The sequence below is a fragment of the Peromyscus leucopus genome, chromosome 10 (assembly GCF_004664715.2).
Source record: "Peromyscus leucopus breed LL Stock chromosome 10, UCI_PerLeu_2.1, whole genome shotgun sequence".
NCBI classification, from domain to species: Eukaryota; Metazoa; Chordata; class Mammalia; order Rodentia; family Cricetidae; genus Peromyscus; species Peromyscus leucopus.
In genome coordinates, this window is record NC_051071.1 from 51887850 (window position 1) to 51906538 (window position 18689).

At 49.1% G+C, this 18689-nt stretch overlaps 1 protein-coding gene across 3 annotated transcripts in view; it reads left to right on the top strand.

Annotated features, from left to right (window-relative positions):
- Klf3 (Kruppel like factor 3) overlaps positions 1-18402 on the top strand; it is a 30505-nt gene extending 12103 nt beyond the window's left edge. For all 3 annotated transcript variants that reach the window (XM_028861745.2, XM_037209039.1, XM_028861746.2), the window contains exons 2-6: positions 1821-1916; positions 7529-8012; positions 8536-8686; positions 12899-13059; positions 14652-18402. In XM_028861745.2, coding sequence (XP_028717578.1) covers positions 1860-1916; positions 7529-8012; positions 8536-8686; positions 12899-13059; positions 14652-14833 — 1035 coding nt within the window. In that variant the 5' untranslated portion in view covers positions 1821-1859 and the 3' untranslated portion in view covers positions 14834-18402. The remainder of the gene's footprint in view (positions 1-1820; positions 1917-7528; positions 8013-8535; positions 8687-12898; positions 13060-14651) is intronic.
- Positions 18403-18689: the final 287 nt, after the last annotated feature.

Sequence of the window (18689 nt, forward strand, 5' to 3'; positions counted from 1 at the left end):
CATGCTCCCAAGCCTCTGGGTACGGCAGTCATGAGGCCATGGCATTCTCCACACTGAGGGAGAGGATGCAGAGACTCTAGAACACATGCTCACAAGACTCTGGGCGCTGCAGTCATGGGACCATGGGGATGGGAGGGACATCCTCCACACTGAGGGAGAGGATGCACAGACGACTCTAGAACCTGGAACTTCTTTTAAAGGTTTTCTTTTCCAGTTGTGTGCCTCTGTGTGGGTATGTGCTGGTGAGTGCAGAGGCCCGTGGAGGCGCGGAGAGGGAGGGCATTGGGTCCCCAAAGGCTGAAGTTAGAGATGGGTGTGAGCCACCCAGGATGAGTGCTAGGAACCCAACTCAAGGCTGATGCAAAAGCGGTGTGTATTCTTAACCATTGAGACAGAGTCTTGCTGTGTAGCCCAGGCTGGCCTCAAACTTGGGGCAGTCCTCCTGCCTCAGTCTCCCCTAGTGCTTGAGATCACAGGCATGCCACGTTTCTCAGGAGAAACTTAACTCGCTTTGCCACCTGAACCAGGGTGACGTGTGACCTTGAATGACCTTGCCTCAAATCAAAGCGCTACGCATGTAACTCAGGTTGGGACGGGTGAGGACCCGATGCAGCTGGGTGAAGTCCGTAGCGGGTGGGCAGTGGCTCTGTGCAGCAGATTGTGCTTACAGAGCAGGACAGGATAGGCCCAAGGTAGGCCTTGCCTTGACAGTAGAGTAAGAGCACGCTAATACAGAAAACCGTGAGTGGGTGTGGGTGTAGGGGCGGTATGTCTCAAGATCCGAGGAGACTTCTCTCAAAGAAATGTAAATGGCAAATTAAAATGAAAAAGGTTCAGCCTCCGGTAATGGTTCGCTCAAAATAAGATGATTTATCATTTGGGGGCCATCAACATGGAATCAAAGAGTTCTCCTTTAGAAAATTTGTCGTAAGAATTAGACCGCGTGGGATACAAGTGCAGAGAATGTCAATGCTGTCTGTAGTGGTGAACATTTGGAAACCCAGGGTCCAACAGTGTTTTTTTTTATTTTATAATTTAATTTTACATATCAGCCACGGATTCCCTTGTTCTCCCCCCCCCCAATCAATGTTTTTATTATTATGTCCTCCTTTCTTTGTGCGTGTGCCTGTTCAGAGGGCTGCTTGCTCCTGCTTCATGCAGGTTCTGGGGACTGAACTGTGGTCATCCGGCTTAGCAGCAGACATGTTTGGCCACCAGGCTACCTCATTGGCCGTGGGCCCTCGTGTCGAATGAAAGGTGACAATTTAAACGGATCCGCTCACGTGCATGGTGAGTTGGATGGTTTGAGTCCGTACTCATTACTACAAAGAAGCATTTTCAATAAAGTCTTCAAGGGACCGTAAAGGTACTTCACAGTGCGTGTACGACATTCTTCCCACTTCAGAGGGTCTGGAGGGTTACCCCAGGTGTCCGTGCTGGTTGCTTCTCGGTTTCGTTCTCCCTGGTTTTTTTTTTTCTGCGATGAGCATGGGGGTGGGGTGGATCTTCTGCTGAGCTGCCCAGCAATGCCAAGCAAGGTTCCTGCCAGAAGAGGCTGTACATATTGTTCCAGAAACGTCAGAAACGTCAGGGTTTGTATAGTTGAGTAAGAAATGCTGCTTCATTGAGTCCTGCCCGTGAGGCCTGGTTTCATTTATACGAAAGGGCATCTTTCGTGGTAGGTAAGGCAAATAATTCTAGCCATTCCGGGGGGTGAGAGAGAAGATAGAGTGGAGAAAACAGGGTAGGGGGCTGATTTTTATTTTCCTTAGATCATGTGACCTTGGTATTAAGACTAGGCTTGTCATTTTGTTTTCCAGGCCACACATCAGAACACCCTAGAAGGCTTAACGAAAAGAATGCTCATGTTTGACCCGGTCCCTGTCAAGCAGGAGGCCATGGACCCTGTCTCTGTGGTGAGTGTCCCAAGACGGAGCAGCTCTCTCTCCTCACTGATAACATCGTGTGTTGTGTTGTTTCCTAGCATGTGCCCCTTGTTGGGCAGGAGGCATTTCTCAAAGCCCCCAGTAATAAACGAGGTGCCGCTCTCCATCCTTAGGACCCATCCCCCACACCCCCTAGACAGGGTCAGCCACAGGCCGAACGGTCCACAGTGAAAGTGAGTTCACAAATGCGTGGGTAAAATACGTTGAGAATAAAGTCATTTAAGAAAAAAGCACTGACAGGAGCCATATGGAGCTGTGGCTCTGTCAGGGATGACTGAGGAGAAGCCGGCCAGAGAAGGGACTTGGCAGCGAGGCCAGAATCTTACTGCCTTTGGAATAGTTTGTGGCTGGGTGGGAATTACATCCATGGCCCTTTGGTAAGCCTCAGGGCTAAACTGTCCCCCTGTTGGGAGCCAGGCCATGGTGCGGCTAGGCCCCCAGGGGACGAAGAGTCCGTCCAGGTCTTTGTGTAGGTCCAGTCCTAGTGCCCTGGAGATGAGACGTGGGTGACAGAGAGGTGCCGACTTTTCGAAGCAGGGCTAGTTTAGACTTGAGGATGTGGTTTAGCGGCTACTGACTAACAGGCAACACTCCCAGTCTGTCTTGCTCTTTTCTTCCATGGGATTGGAAAAAATCTTCACAAGGGGGGGAAAATCTTGGCCTCTGGATGTGTATCTGAAGCCTGGGGAAGACACACTTGCAGAATTAGATCATCCTTCTGCACTGGCTGTTGGAGGTTCCTGCCAGAAATACTTAGACAGGACATGGGGTCACTCTAAGGAGCCTGGAACTCGGGTTGCCATGGATACTACTAAGCCAGTGAAGGATTTCTCTACACGTGTCCATAATGAAAAGTGAAGTGAGAGCATCTTTGAGGAGACAGCATTTACATTCCAGCACAGTGGCTGGATAACGCCAGGAAAGTGAACGTTAAAAGCTTCTCTGGTCTGTAACTGGAGAATATAATGTTTATCAATGGTGCGTGGCCATCGTTGGTACATTTGACTGGTGTACATCCAGCGTTCTTAATCAAGCATGAAAAGACGGCTCACGAGAGCCCAATTGCAACTAACGGGAAGACCCACGTTACCAAATTGAGATAACCAAGTGCAAGGAAAATGCAGCTTAGCTGGCGGGAGGGGATAGAGTGACTCTTTATCTTTTTATGTGTTAGAATGCTTTCTATTGCTGTGATGAACACCGTGATCAAAAGCAAAGTGGGGGGTGTGGTCGGAAGGTTTCTCAGGTCCCGCCCGGCCACACCCCATCACTGAGGGAAAATCAGGGCAGGATCCTGAAGCAGAGACCTTGGAGGGCTACCCTTCTGATACAACCGAGGACCGCTTGCCCGAGGATAACTCCGCCCACAGCTCCCGCAGTGGGCTGGGTCCTCTCCCACCAATCATTTAATCAAGAAAAGGCCCCACGGACATGCCTAGCCTGCGGGTCAGTCTCCAGGAGACGGTTTTTCTCCGTCGAGGTCTCTCTTCCCAGGTACCCCCGTCTTGTGTCAAGTTCACAGACCAACAAAGCACACATATAAAGGTGAAGTCTAAAAGTGTTTTTCTAACTAGTAACTTTTTCCTCCTTCGTGTGCTAGTGGTCAGCTTCGCCTGACACAGAGTGCGTTGCATTCTGTCTCCAGAAGCTAATTCAGTCCTTACCATGAAGTACAGAGGGCTCCAGTTTGTGCTCAGGTCGGTTCCGTCTCCCCCACCTTCGTAGGAAGATGTGGAGGAATCAAAAAGGCATGTGTTAGAGCAGCGTTGAACATTTGTAAGGTTGGTTTTGTTGCCTTTGAGACGGAATCTTGCTGTGTTATCCCATACTGGCCTTGACTCATGGCAATCCTCCTGCCTCAGCCTTCTGAGTGCTCAGATCGCAGGCCTGCCCCACTGTGCCTACAGAGAAACTTTTATCCTGTATATTGGTATTTTGCCTACATGTATGTGTGGGTGCATGCAGTGCCTGAGGAGGCCAGAGAGGACATTGGTCCCCTGGAACTCAAGTCAAGACAGTTGTGAGCTGCCACGTGGGTGCCGGGAACCAAACCCAGGTCCTCTGCAGGTGCTGTTAACCACTGAGCCACCTCCCCAGCCTTCAGAATTTTCCTTTTTTTAAATCCTAAGAAAAAGCACAACGATGCTGTTGTGTCTGTCCATGTGTCTGCCATCACTTCCCACCACCTTTCTCCTTTTTAAAGAAAACCCTGGCCAGAGCACGCCTATTCTTCGTTATTTTTGTCATAGTTTAGAGAAAGTGAGGAAATAGCAGCTTTTGTCTTCTACTGAAATCTAAACCCTGTAAAGTCTGTGCACACGACAGAAAGGACTCATGGGAAAGGTGAAAACCAGAGGCTCTGATTCAGGCCATCGGAAAGGAAACAAGCTGAGGAAGAGAAACGTTTAAAAAATACTTTTGAATCTTCCTCTGACTTCCTTCTGAAGTCCTCTTTTTCTTTCCTGGTGACTCTTGTCACCCAGCAGCAGACTCCTTGTTCTGTGAGAGGTCCTTAAAAACCAGTCGTTTCCCGAGCTCTGTCCCGATCGCCGCCCTTGGTGGGTTTCCTGGACGGGGTGGACAGAAAGCCGCCTTTCTGTTCGCCTCAGAACATTTGCTGGGCCCAGAGCAAGTGTTTATGAACGCGCCCCGCCTTCCGCCTTCCTGTGCCCAGAGCCCCACCTGTGGTCTGAGGACACCGGCCTGGCCCTGTCACAGGTACGCCTTGTTTTCATGGTCACCAGCAGTAGAGACTTCCTGTTCCTGTCACTTGTCCCGCCCACTGACTGTCCTGTAAAGAGACCTCTCCAAAGCCGTTCCTAAGAAAATATGAAACTGGACATTCTCGCTGTATAAAGTAATAGTAAGGCCCCTGGCGGAGTGGCCAAGCCTCTGCCCACCACCCCCCCACCGCTCCCACCTCCCCTCCACCTACCGCCCCCCCCCACCCCCCTGTCTTCAAGAATCAGAAGGCTCGGCACTATTCTGAGTTTCGACGGGAGTGAAGAGCTTCCGAGAGCTGATGAACCCATCCCAGACATCTGGCCTCGGAGTGTTTATGAAGCCCCTGGCTCGCATTCCAGAGACAAGCAGCAGTCAGCAAATACATGCATGCAGGAGAGGCGTGGACACCCCGATGGACAGTTCCACAGAAGAAAAGAACCTAGGGCTGGGGGTGGAGCTGGTAGACCCTCCCTCGTCTGTGTCTCGTCTTTGGGTAGCTCTGTTGCTGAAGACGGGGTAGGATGGAGGACATTGGGGTTCCATTCATGCCTGCCAATGGCCAGAGAAGACCTTTCTGTTCCAACACTTGAGGCCGGAACATCTGTGTACTACCTTAGAAGGTAGCACCATCCAGACCAGAGGGCAAGTGGCTTTAATGGGGTTCGCACCCCAAGTCACACCTAAGGTGCATCCGTTTTTACACTGTGCGTGCCAAATGGGTGTCCACCACTGCCGTTAGGCTGTGTGCCTGAGGAGGGAAGATTCTAGAACTTGCCAGTGAGCCAATGGAAAGGACCACAGTTCTTCAACCTTTTGTGAGGCAGTTGAACTGGAAATAGTTAAATTATGTACGCAGAGTTGAGTGTCCAAAAGGACCTCCCTGTGCTTATCAGGGACATTGATTTGTGTTAAGTGTGAATAAAAATGCAAAGTGTGTATCAAACTCAGCCTGACGGGTGGCTTTTTCCTCCATGCCGACTTGGGGAACCCTGAGGATATTATTAAATTTGCAAATCCCCCCGGTTCTGTCTGCATTCCCACTTGTCTTAAATTCATGCCACGGATAGAAAATCCAGTTGTGACAGTGATGGAAAGCGTGGCCTCGTTCTGCGCCCTGCTCAGCCGCCAGCCACTGTGGGCCTGCAAATCTGGGTCACTGGGAGGTCTGGGAAGCACAAGGCTGAAGATCAGGAAGATGCTGCACTGTGTGAAGAGGTCCGTGGCTGCCCTCCGCTTCATGAAGCTTTGCCTCCCACCAGAACTGTGTCCTTTGGAAAATTAAATAAAGTGTATGAAACTTCCTTAATTACTGAGATCCTCTTTGTGCATAGTGTCTTAATTTCTTAAGTGAGCCCTGGCCTTCTTTTAATACCACCTATTTTAATTAAATTTAAATATGCTTATTAATGTTTACGTCGCTGTATAATTTGGACCTCTTGTCTTATACCTGGGTGGGGCTAGTTCTAAAGAAAGAGCTGTGTGTGCTGGTGCAGACCAACACTTGAGAGGTAGAGTCAGGAGGATTGCTACAAGTACAAAGCCAGCCTGGGCTATGGAGTTAGAGCCTAAAAAACAAACAAACAAAAGACAAATTTTAAATAAATAAGAAGAGGGAGGAGTGGACGGATTGTCGTTACTCAACCCTCCGGCCCTCGCGGAGAGCTGATGCCAAAACCTTGTGCCCGGTACTTCTGGTTTGACTCCTCTGCACTCTGCAGAGTACTGGTAGTTTTTTCCCCGGCGTCCAGCAGATCTTTTACTGCCTATCGCTGTAATTTGGGGCTTTGCCAAAGAAGGTGAGTTCCCACAGGGGCAAGTGGAAGTCACTGGGTCACACAGGTGACACCGAGCGAGGTAAAGAGGAGCAGAAGGGGGCAGCTAGTGGTCATAAAGTTCAGAAAGTGACATCCTGGGGATGGCGAGGCGGCTCAGTGGTGAAGAGCACTTGCTGCTCGTCGGGCAGGTCTCAGTGCGGCATGCCTGTCAGGTGGCTCACAGCCGTCTCCGATTGCAGCTCTCAGATACTCCATGTCTCAAGCCTCCCTGGGGCATTTGGACTCACGTGCACACTCCTACATGTAGATATACATACCTGCACATAATTCAGAGTAGTGGTAATAACAAGCATCTCTTTAAAGGTTAGGAGGAAAAAAAGGTGACACCAGAACCCGATAAAGACAGGTGATTAAAGTCTCCTTGCCTGGCTCCCCTCTTCCTGGGTGCTTTGACTGGCCCTGGGTCCAGAATGGTACTTTGATAAAGGCAAACAATTGCAGTTCATAGCCAGGCAGCGATTCAGTCTGTCCGGGCCCAGTGAAGAGAGAGTATGATCCCAAGGATAATCCCAGTCAAGGCCCCAGCCAGAGAAGCTCAGGATGAGTGATGTGGTGGTGTGCACCTTTAATCCCAGCACCGATAAGGCAGAGGCAAGCAGATCTCTTGACTTTGAGGCCAACCTAGTCTACATAGTGAGTTCCAGGCTAGCCAGGGATACACAGTAAGACTGTCTCAAAAAAAAAACAAAAAAGAAAAAAGAGAAAGAAAGAAAAGCAAAGAAGAAAACGCCAGAAAAGCAGCGGGTTGTATAGTTTGGCCTGTTCTTGGTATCGGTGTGGACTCCTAATGAAGGCCACAGGCCTTTGGTGACGCAGACCACTTTCGAATGCAGCCAGGGTAGGTGGATCAGCCTTCCCATGATGTGAAAACCATGACATTCTTTTCCCCCTGGGGCCCAATAACCTTAATATTAGCCTTTGCCGAACCGTCCCCCATGGCTTTTCAGGGGTCATTCGTCTCTCCATCTAAAGTACGTCTCTTTACACTTTGTCTCTTTTATTTGTCTCTCTCACCTCTGACAGTCCTACCCAGCGAATTACATAGAGTCGATGAAGCCCAACAAGTATGGGGTCATCTACTCCACCCCGTTACCCGACAAGTTCTTCCAGACCCCGGAAGGCCTTACTCACGGCATACAGATGGAGCCGGTGGACCTCACTGTGAACAAGCGGGGCTCGCCGCCCTCCGCCGGCAGCTCCCCCTCCTCCCTCAAGTTCCCCTCCCACCGGAGAGCTTCACCCGTGCTGAGCATGCCGCCCTCCAGCCCGCCCATTAAGAAATACTCGCCCCCTTCTCCCGGAGTGCAGCCCTTCAGCGTACCGTTGTCCATGCCGCCGGTGATGGCCGCCGCGCTGTCCAGACACGGCATCCGGAGCCCCGGCATCCTCCCGGTCATCCAGCCCGTGGTGGTCCAGCCCGTCCCGTTCATGTACACCAGCCACCTCCAGCAGCCGCTCATGGTCTCCCTGTCAGAAGAGATGGACAGCGCCAACAGCAGCATGCAAGGTAAAGCCTGCTGTGCCCCTACACCCAGGCGCCTGCCTGGTGGACCGCGTCCCCCACCTCCCCCGTGTCCTCCCCCCGAGAAGTCTGGTGAGGGAGGACTCCAGGCAGAGCTTTACATCCTCAAGAGGACGGCCTGGGCTGCCCACCCCCCCACCCCCCCAGCAGTTCTTTCTGTTTTCGTTCTGCAGTGTTGATACCGGGAGGATGTCCAGTAATTAGTTAACTTTCACGGTATAGTTTATGCTTTGATTTACTGAGTGCCAGCGTGGTCCTGGGCACGACAGGGACTTAAGTACTTTCTGATCATGCTGCTCCTGGCTCTTAAAAGGCCCCTGTGTACCAGCCATAGACTGGGGTCCGTGAGGCTCCCTCGCAAACTGAGTCCTGCTCTAACCCCCGCTGGAGAAGAAGGACGCATACATGAGATTAGTAGCTAGAAGCGGGCAGTGAACTTTATAAGGTGAAATTGATACATTATATAGAGAATGATTTCTCTCTCTCTTTTTTTTTTTTATTCTTTTAGTACCTGTAATTGAATCCTATGAGAAGCCCATATTACAGAAAAAAATTAAAATAGAGCCTGGGATTGAAACACAGAGGACGGACTATTACCCTGAAGAAATGTCACCCCCTTTAATGAACTCTGTGTCCCCCCAACAAGCACTGTTGCAAGAGTAAGTATACCTAGGTGCGCCCGGTGTTTGAATAGTGCCATGCACCTGGGGACCTGGAGTGGAGGCGCGTGGCATTGCAAACCTGTGATGTCCTGTGTTGGGTGGTGTCCCTGGGTGGTGCCTCGGTGACGGTGGTCAAGACAGTCTCCAAGAGCAACACCAGCCAACGCCTACAGCAGTTGAACTTCAGCGAACGGGTCCCCCAAGGTGGCCGCGGGAACCTTTTTTCTCTTTCCATCCATCGGTCTGGGATGCACGTATACAGTGTTCTCACGAAGACTGGATTTGATGTTCCCCTCAGCTTGAATCCCAGAAAGCTTTCATGTGTCAAACAGAATCCGCCCCCCGCCCCCCGCGCCCCCAACAGCCGTCACTTCAAATACGGTTTAGTGTGTCTGTCATTGAAAACGCCTTTTAGTAAAATCCCCAGGCCAACCGCAGGGTTGGCCACAGAAGGTTTCTGTGCGACTCGGAGCAGCTCAGTGCCGAAAGAAAGCTTCGGCGCTGTGTTTTGAGTCAGGGCTGCCCACCGAGCCTCTCCTGCCTTGCAGAGCTACCTACCAGTCCAGGAAGATGTCTGCCTTGGCCAGCATCCGAACATGTGCTTGCATAGGATGATACCCCCCCCCACGTGGTTAAGTGACAGCATTCATGGTGTGACCACTGGGGTGGGCAGTCTCTGAGAAGGTGGCCTTTGACCCCTGGTGCTCCAGCGTGTGTGGGACGGTAGGCGGAGCTAGTGCTCACTACCCACACCCTCTGTTTTTTGGTTTTTTTTATTGTGATTGCTCCTGTACCCTCTCGGTGCTCTAGCGCCTCTGCGTGGGGTCCGGGGGTCAGTCTCAACAGCCGCCGCCCCTTCAGGGGCGTGTCCCGTCGTCGTCCCCCCCCATCATCCTTCTCCCACGTCTTTTCTCTGGCTTCAGTAAATGTTTTGCCCGCCTTTCCTGTCTGTCTTCTGCTCTCCTCTTGTCACATGATTCTATAGTCTTGTCACATGACTCCGCAGTCGAGGATGAGCTCTGGCTGGACAGCAGCAGTTTCTGGTGGTGTCCGGTCTCCTGCAGTCATGCCCACCTTTAGCTCCCGGGTGAGCTTACCACCACGCTGATACAGGGATATTGAGGTAGTGGTATAGGGATGCTGGCGTCGATAGTCCCTAATGGGTGACGAAGGGCGACTCCTCTCCCCAGCTGGGGCACCGGGCAAAGGAAGTGTCCCAGAAGCCTGTGCTCTCTGTTTTTCACAGTCGCATAGTGCTTCCCCTCAAAAATTCAGTTGTAGGTTGTTTTTGTCTGTTTTTAAAGATGAGGTCTGGGTGTGTAGCCCAGGCTGATCTCATTCAATGCCTCAGCCTCCTGAGTGCCAGGGTGACAGGCACACGCCATTGTGCCCACCTCGTAAGTCTTTCAAGGGAACTCTTACTAAGAGCAAATGGAGAACTGGTGAGCCAGGCTGCTACTTAGGGCACACCCACAGTCCCGCCCTTGACCCCGGGGCCCTGCTTTGAGCACTGTGCCTCTCTGGGTGTGCCCCCCTGCCGTCTTATCCGAAGCTGGCCAGTGTCAGAGGGTTGGCTGAAGTTCTTAAGTTACAAATTAAAACGTGAGACCTTGCGGAAAGAGTATTTGAAAGCCATATCCCATTCTCTATAAATACTGCTTAAAAGAAAACGCTGTTTCCAGCGTGTGTGTGGTAGCACATCCTTGTGATTCCAGCATTAGGGAGGAAGAGGCAGGAGGAGCAAGCATTTAAGCCAGCCTGGGTTACAGGAGACCTGGTCTCAAAAAATACATGGGGCCGGGCGGTGGTGGCTCACGTCATCAGTCCCAGCACTCGGGGAGGCAGAGGCAGGCAGATCTCTGGAGTTCGAGGCCAGCCTGGTCTATAGAGTGAGTTCCAGGATAGGCTCCAAAGCTACACAGAGAAACCTTGTCTCAAAACACAAACAAAATACATGTGTATTTTTTTCTTTCCTGTTTAAGTAATATTCCTTTAGTGATCTCACTGCTAGATGCTTTTAAATGCTTCACGAGTAATTGCTTATTTAATGCTGTCCTAATCCTCAAAAAAAAAAAGTGTGTAGATTAGCCGCAACGGAACAAGCGCTTTGGGTAATTCTTTCGCAGATGGGGTTAAGTCATGTCTTGGAGTGGGCCCGGTAGCAGCCTACACAGGACACATTAGCCAGGAAAGAATCCTTTGAAGCCAGGTGCCTAGAACAGTGGACTGGCACCCAGCAACACTGGCCTAGAAAACCCCGCTGCCGAGGCACGGGCTTCACAGCTTGGAAACCCATTAGAGCTGTAGGGTCCTTTCTAAATGCACTCAAAGGCATGTCGAGAAATCCAGTCCGTCTGTATTTACCTTTGTGACGCTGCATTTAGAGCAGAAAACAGGGAGGGGTGGGCATGGGAACGTAAACCAAGGAAGGGCCAGTTTAACTCAAAGCAGAGATCTGGTACGTGGTAGCTGCTATTCTATGGTTGTATGATCCCAGACGATCTCTTTAAAAAATGAGGAGTGGAAAAGCCGAAGAGTATGAGATTCCCAAGACCCTTAATCTCCCAGCCAGTACATTCATGCTGCCGCCTTTTCCAATAGACACTGGCTTGATATTCCTCGGTGGCTTTGCAACGTCCAGAGAACTCCACGTGAAGGCCGGCAGCCGTGAGGTGCCGAGGGGCGGGGGACTTCTGAACACGGCTCCAGCTGTTGGCTCCTGTTAGTCACACGCTGTCCTGTGCCCCCCATTCCCCCCCCCCGCCCCCCGGCAGTCACTGACAGCGGCTTTCCCACACTGTGCTCACCAGCAGTAGCCTTTTTAGTTGGCAGCGTTCACACCCCCCATTCCACAGAGGAAATTGGGGTACAGTGACAATTAGTGACATTGGGGAAAAGCGGTCGTAGTTACCATGTTGAATGACTTGGGTTCTCAACCCACAGACCCCGGCTGTTGGGCAAGATTTCTAAAGCTCCTTGGCGTGGGCTCCCCCAAATCAGCCTTATTCTCCGTTTGATGCTCCCAGGCATTGATGGATGTCAGGAAGGCCACGGAAAATGGACCCCAAGGGCTCAAATTTTTTGAGCCTCAAAAAATATTATTGCAGGCACTCCTTAATGCCCTTAATAGCCAACATTTCGTTTATGTTAATTTCAGAAACTCGAGAAATGTCCATATCAAGTTCTTTTACCCTTTACTCTTGTTTTTTTTTTTTTTTTTTAATCCACTCCCACACAGAAATCGTTCATGCATCATTTAGAACATTTTAGGACCCAGAAATTCCAATTGAAGAGTCGTGCCTTTCCTCACAGAGGCCAACTGCATAGGCTTAACTTCAGTCACGTGACTGCCCAGGAGAAAGTGAATGGCCATGTGTCAGTCTGCAGGAAAGGCTTGGGGAAAACCCGCCGCACACTTTTTTCCCATCTGCCCCTGCTCTCTTTCTGGCATGGTGAGCAGGTATGGCACAAGATCTCTTGGACAAGTAGGAGAGAGGTTGAGATACGGAGGGCATGAGGTGTCCCCAACCCCGCCTCACTAATGACGGCTAGGGTCTCCATCAGGCAGGAACCACACCCCACCATGGCACTGAAGACCTCCGTGGAAAGGGCCAGCTTTTGAACATTAAACGTGAGTCGGCCATCACGGAAAGCCAGTAAGAGAAAGGCGAGGACATAGATCTGTCCGGCAGCGTGTTGGCGTAAGAAGCAGGGATTTGATTTGACGGTTGACATTTCTCCTTGGAGAAAAATGCCAGTCAGGGTAGCCTGTGGGAAAGCCGGCGTCGTGCTGAGCAGGAACGCCGTCTACAGACAGCCCCCGAGAGCCTCTCCCGCACCGGGCACCTCCCTCGAGCAGCGCCTAACTTTCTTGCTGTCGTTACTTATCTCCATGTCTGTCTCCCCCTAGAGTGTGAGCTCCTCGAGGGCAGGAACCCTGTTTTTATTCATCTTTGTGCCCCGGTGCCAAGCACAGTGCCTGGCTCATGGTAGGTGCTCGCTACATGTTTGTTGAATGAATATAGCGGTGCTTCTTGGGTTGAACAGCTAATTCTTTTTTTTATTATTATTATTCTTTTTTTTTTTATTTTGTTGGGGGTTTTCGTTTGTTTTTTGCCCGATGTTGTACATGCTTTTTATTTTTTTAGTAGACTGAAGAAAAGAAAGCCCCTTCGCTCAATGTTTTGCATTTAACCTTGACCTTGATAGGAACCATCCGTCGGTGATAGTGCAGCCTGGGAAGAGACCTCTACCTGTGGAGTCCCCGGACACCCAAAGGAAGCGGAGGATACACAGATGCGACTACGACGGATGCAACAAAGTCTACACTAAGAGCTCGCACTTGAAAGCACACAGAAGAACTCATACAGGTAGGGGATGCATCAGCATCTCACGGTGTGCATGGTTAAAGTCAGCTCCTCTGGCCTTCAGGGCGTGGCAGAGCTTGACTCCCCAATATGAAAATCTGACATTCCAATCGCTCTGAGACTATAAGATTTTTACATTATTATTATTATTATTCGTCTAGTCAGCCTGCTCTTGGCTCGGGCCTTCAGTGGACAGTACAACCCCACAGTGATTGCTCTGTGACCTTTGTGTCGAGCTCAGAATGTAATTTTTTTCTGAGTCTAGTGAGTCATTCTTATCAGGGAATATTCACAGAGAGGAATCTGGGTTCCAGGACAGAAAGACAGCGGTGGTTTTTGGTGAGTCCTGACGAGGAGGAGGAGGCAGAGGAAGCCGTATGGGGGGGGGGGGGGGCTCCTGAACAGCAGTGACCGCTTAGCACATAAGTCATCTGCGAGGCGTGGATGGGACCCGAAGGGCGGAGCTTCACGTCTCCCCCCCTAAAATTAAAATGGTACGGAGTCTTTGGATTCAGACGTAGGTGTGGGGGCTGAGTAGCAAAATACAGCACAGAAATCCCAACACCTACGCCAGGGATTCTAGGGACGAGGCTCACTAAACAGGGACTGATTTGTTCCCTGCTGGAGGCTGGGTGTCCCCTACCCCACACACAGCCTGAAGGTAACAGCGGTTTCCGGTTCGAGAGCAGTGGTTCCCAACCTCACTGAGGCGGCGACCCTGTAATACAGCGCCTGGTGTTGTGGTCACCCCGACCATAACATCATCTCCGTTGCTACTTCGTAACTGTAGCGTTGCCACTGCTACGAATCGTGGTGTAAAAATCTGTGTTTGCTAAGGGTCTTAGGTGACCCCAGAGGGGGCCATGACCCACAGGTTGAGAACCGCTGTTTTAGAGTGTTCTGAAATTTCGTGTTAGGGGTGGCCAACTTGGGTTACTGACTTTAATACAGTAAGATCGCCATCAAGCCCTGCTCATCTGTTAGGGTCTTCATACTGGCTCTTACTAGCCTTTTCCCCCAAGGGCCTTCCTGTGAGTGCTGGGTAGCCTATGGGAAGGGGTGGAGAAGGCAGAGGACACTTCCAGTTTCAGCACATGGGGGCTTGAAGCACTGTCCGGGACTAAATAAGAAAACGGGTTGTTGCATTCTTTAGCAGGTATTTTGGTTGATAGGGACTTGATAGTTTCTGAAAACCATGGAAAAGCCTAAGAAAAACTCACAAGCTTTCAGTGGAATTACGAAATACACGGGGCCATGGACCAGTTAAGTTTAAGGCTTGGAGACCTAAAGATGTAGAATTCTGCTCCATGCTGGCCCCTCGGAGTCACGGGACCAAGGACCATTTTTAAGGCTTGGAGACCTAAAGATGTAGAATTCTGCTCCATGCTGGCCCCTCGGAGTGGCTCTTCCTGCCCTAAGAACTCTTTAAAATCCTACCCTGATTCTTTGTCTTTTATTTTTCTAATGGAGAGTCACGTGTATGGCTTTATCTCGGAAGTTGCATTTTTCCAAGGGTGTTAGTTCAGACATCTTAGCTTCTCTTTTTAACACCAGCAGAAGACAGTTGAGTTCAACTCCCTCTCCCTTCCTCGCAGGAGAAAAGCCCTACAAATGCACCTGGGAAGGCTGCACATGGAAGTTCGCTCGGTCTGATGAACTCACAAGACATTTCCGCAAACACACTGGAATCAAACCTTTCCAGTGTCCGGACTGTGACCGAAGCTTCTCGCGCTCCGACCACCTTGCCCTCCACAGGAAACGCCACATGCTGGTCTGAGAGCCTGCCCACCTCAGTGTGACCCCCCCACTCATCTGGCGCTCTGTCTCTCTCACTGTCTGTGTGTCTCTCTCTCCTCTCTGGTCCTCTCTTCCTGCCCATTATCTAACTCATTTTTTATATGTACATTTTAATTTCGATTCAGCTGGTCTGAATCTCTGAATTTCTATCATTCAAGACTTCCGTATGGTCAGTAGTCGATTCTCTAACCCTCCCTTTCCTTACCACGGGTCAGACCTAAAGAATGTGAACATTTTTTTTTTCCGGGGATGCTAAGCAAACCCTCCTTACAGATAGATACGTTTAATGTTGTCACAAGAACAAGGGAACATGTAAACTAACGACCAACTTGTCAGTTTCTCCATGTATTCCTCAAAAGAATGTCAAAGGAAATGTACCAGAAATACAGTATCCAGCCCGCTAGTCCTTGCCAGAGACCTTGGTACCTCCGCCACATTTTGTGTTTGACAACCAAGAGGATGCGGCTCCTTTCACCCGTTAGCAAGATGCACAGAGAAGCCAAGCTGGTCCTGTCGCCTCTGCCGTGGCCCTTCCCGCTTGCTTGTTGGCCTGGACTACCAACTCCGTTACTGCATCAAGTCCTTTGTCCTCCATGGTGCCTTGAAGCTCGTGTGGAGGCCTTGGATACCCCAGGAGCTGAGCCCCGAGTTCTGCCCGAGTGGGGGGAAGAAGCAGAAGCTACTGGGAGTGGAAGAGGAAGTCAGCATTCCCGGATAGGACTGTCTGGGCCATTAACATTAGCGGCGCGGTGCTTTTGTTGAATGTCGTCCCCGGGCGTAGCTCACCTAAGCAGACCCTTGCTGGATGCCCGTAGGGTTATTGGTGCCACTGCCTCCGTTCCTGCAGGATCCTTCGCTGTGGGTCATGAAGCATTGAGAGGAAGGAATCCACAGAACTATTTGCCCGGTCATGTGCAAGCAAACAAAAACTTTGGAGGCAGAGTATAGAATGGTCTCTCCTACCCGCCCAACCTGCTAAGAGTGTTTTTTTTTTTTTTTTGCAAACAGGAAAAAAATGTTGAGTGGTACTTATATTCCCATATCCAATCAGTCACATGGCTGTCATAGGGAGCTTTCTTGTGTGAGCTGTATGGTGTCAAACCAGCCGTCGTTTGTGTCCATGACACATAGCATACATACATGAGCATCCACTAAGCTTGAGGGAAGTCATTGAATTAAGACCTGAGTGACAGACACTATTTGTAAATATAACTAGTGTGAAGCACATAGATCTTTATTTTGGTGACAGATTTTTGAAAAATAGAGGAAAAAAAAAAACCACAATTCAGGGATTTATATATGTAGCTTGAAGATTCCCACAAGTTTCTGCCGGAGCTAGCAATTTCCTGTCGCTACTATGTGTCCTGTTAGGACAAACTAAAAACAATGACCCGTGTTGATGTTGAAGATAAGTAGCATCATGGGGGGGTAGGGGGGGTGTTTTTTCAAAAGCAGGCTTTTGAACTACTGTAGTCCAAATGCCAACGATCCACACGTAGAAATGCCATTGGTTATAAATTTGAAGAAAATGGGCACAGTGGTCAGATATGGTTGCATACGACCAACAGCCCCTCCATCCCTGCAGAGGATGGAGGAGAAGAGAGGAGAGAGTCCTAACAATTCGTCCCAACCACAGCTCAGGAGCCCACACAACTGGGAGGATCACGCTACTTGATTATTCTTGACCGTCAAGTGATACTGGCGGCCTGCACACGAGCAGGGGGCTCTCTTGGATGGCACTAGCTTCAAAGCTGCAGGGACTACATGCAGGAGATCCTGCTCAGCCCTGTGAACCCCACTAAGGGGAAATGGAGGTGAAAACTAAAGAAATGTTATCTTGGCACTTGGGTTCCTTTTTGTTCTTTTTTTTTTTTTTTCAGCACTGCAAAAAAAAAATTTTTTTTTTTCAGGCTACTAAAGCATGCTAATTAGGGCCCTCACTTTTCGCTTTTGTTTGCAACTACGGCGTGAATTGGGGAGTGGAAAGTCTCTTGGAAAAGCAGGGTCTCCATTGTCAGCACTGAGTCACGTTCATGCCAGCACCATCGTGTCCTGAAGTGGTCCTCGTTTGTGTTCCAGCCCCAGTGAGAGAGGGAAGGGTGCAGGGAAGGACAGAATTAGCTTTGCTGCGGCTTTGCGCCGAAGCCCAGCTAATGGCTCTGTGACGTATTTAAATTGCGTTCAGAAGTCTGTATCACGTTACTCTTTAGCTTGCTTAGATCATGTTAACAGTTCAGTCAGAAAGATCCATTTTAAATCTGAAAGGAAAGTAACCCAGAGAATCTGTTCTCTATTCCCATGCTGGTCTGATATACTCTTCATTCATTGGCCCTTACCAAATTTTCTTATATGTATATGTATTTGTATTTTACTATGATAGTTGGGAAATGTAGTCTCTTAGTTTTGGGGGGTTTTTGTTTGTGGAAGATACAAGATAAGGTGCCCTGGGTTTTTGATGACGTGCTATGTTACAGTCAATGGTGGTTCCATTGCAGTGTTTTAAATTGATGAGAACAGGCTGTAAACATGAAGTCAGCGCCATGTAAATTGTTAAAGAGTTCATTCGATTACCGCTCAAGTATCATCTTGGGGAAGTTAAAATTAAATCAGAATCTTGTGTTTTCCAGTTTTCCAGTGGGAGGGTACATCATTAAATGGGCATTTAGCAATCTAAAGTCACTTGGTTTGGAGACTGTGCGGCATAGCTTTGTTCAGCTAAGAAGATGCTAAATATGCAGATGTTTTGAGAGCCTTGGAACAGAATTACAGGGGAGTGATCTATGTATGTGTATGTTGTATTAAACACCCAATGCACTATATCAGTATTGCACTAATGTGGAATTTGAGAGACTTGCTGATACTGTAATCTGCACGCCATCCTTTAGATTGTTTGTAAAGACAATCTCAGAGATCAGAGGTTTTAAAGTCATTTGGTTTGAAAATAGAATCGTCTTGAAGGAATTGCTAACGTACATGAAGTCACTTGAGTTTTCTTTATTCTCTTCTTGGTCAAGGTTAACAGTTTCTAAATGATTGCAAATTCACTTAATCCATTTACAAAGCCATTTTACATGCATTAAACGGGGGCTACAACGTGTTTTACAAATACTAGCACTTTTTTTTTTCTCCTGTTATGTACGTAGTGTTAGAGGGTCAGAATAGCCTCTCTGCTCAGCATCTCTTAAACCCTCCCTGCAAGCATAGCAGGGTTATTGCATTTACAGTACTTTAATACTTGTATAAACTATGCAGAAATTTTTAATAAAGTGTAATATATTTTATAAGCTAATAAGACTGAATGGGTAAAGGTTTTTAGCATGCATTAGTATACTTGCAAATACTGAAACATTTTGGTAATCTTTCTTACTAAAGATGTGAATGTTTAAATGTACCTTCTCTGTTTCTACCCTGTAGTCCAATGGGAATTCAGTAATGACATTTTGTCATGTCAAACTGTGAACATAAATTTGTACTGTACAGTCCTCATATACTATATACAGTATGCAATATATGTATTATATACTTGTTAATAAAACCATCCGAATATTACACATATGATCATGTGATTCCTGTAGGCCGTGGTCCCTAGGAAGAAGGAAGAGAGCATTGTAAAGTTTCAAAGGAAGTCACGGATGAGCAGTAATCTCTAATGGTTGGAAAAGGAAGTAGATCTAGCCAGTAGGTACACCACAGGGGTGCAGAGCCTTAAAGCAATGACCTAGTAACTTCCAGGAGGAAGGTAGAGCTTAAGCCATAAAGCTGCAGACAAGGCAGCATTCGTCTGTAAACCTGGTGCTGTAGAAGTGATTTGTCTCCAGCCCTATTCACAGCACCTC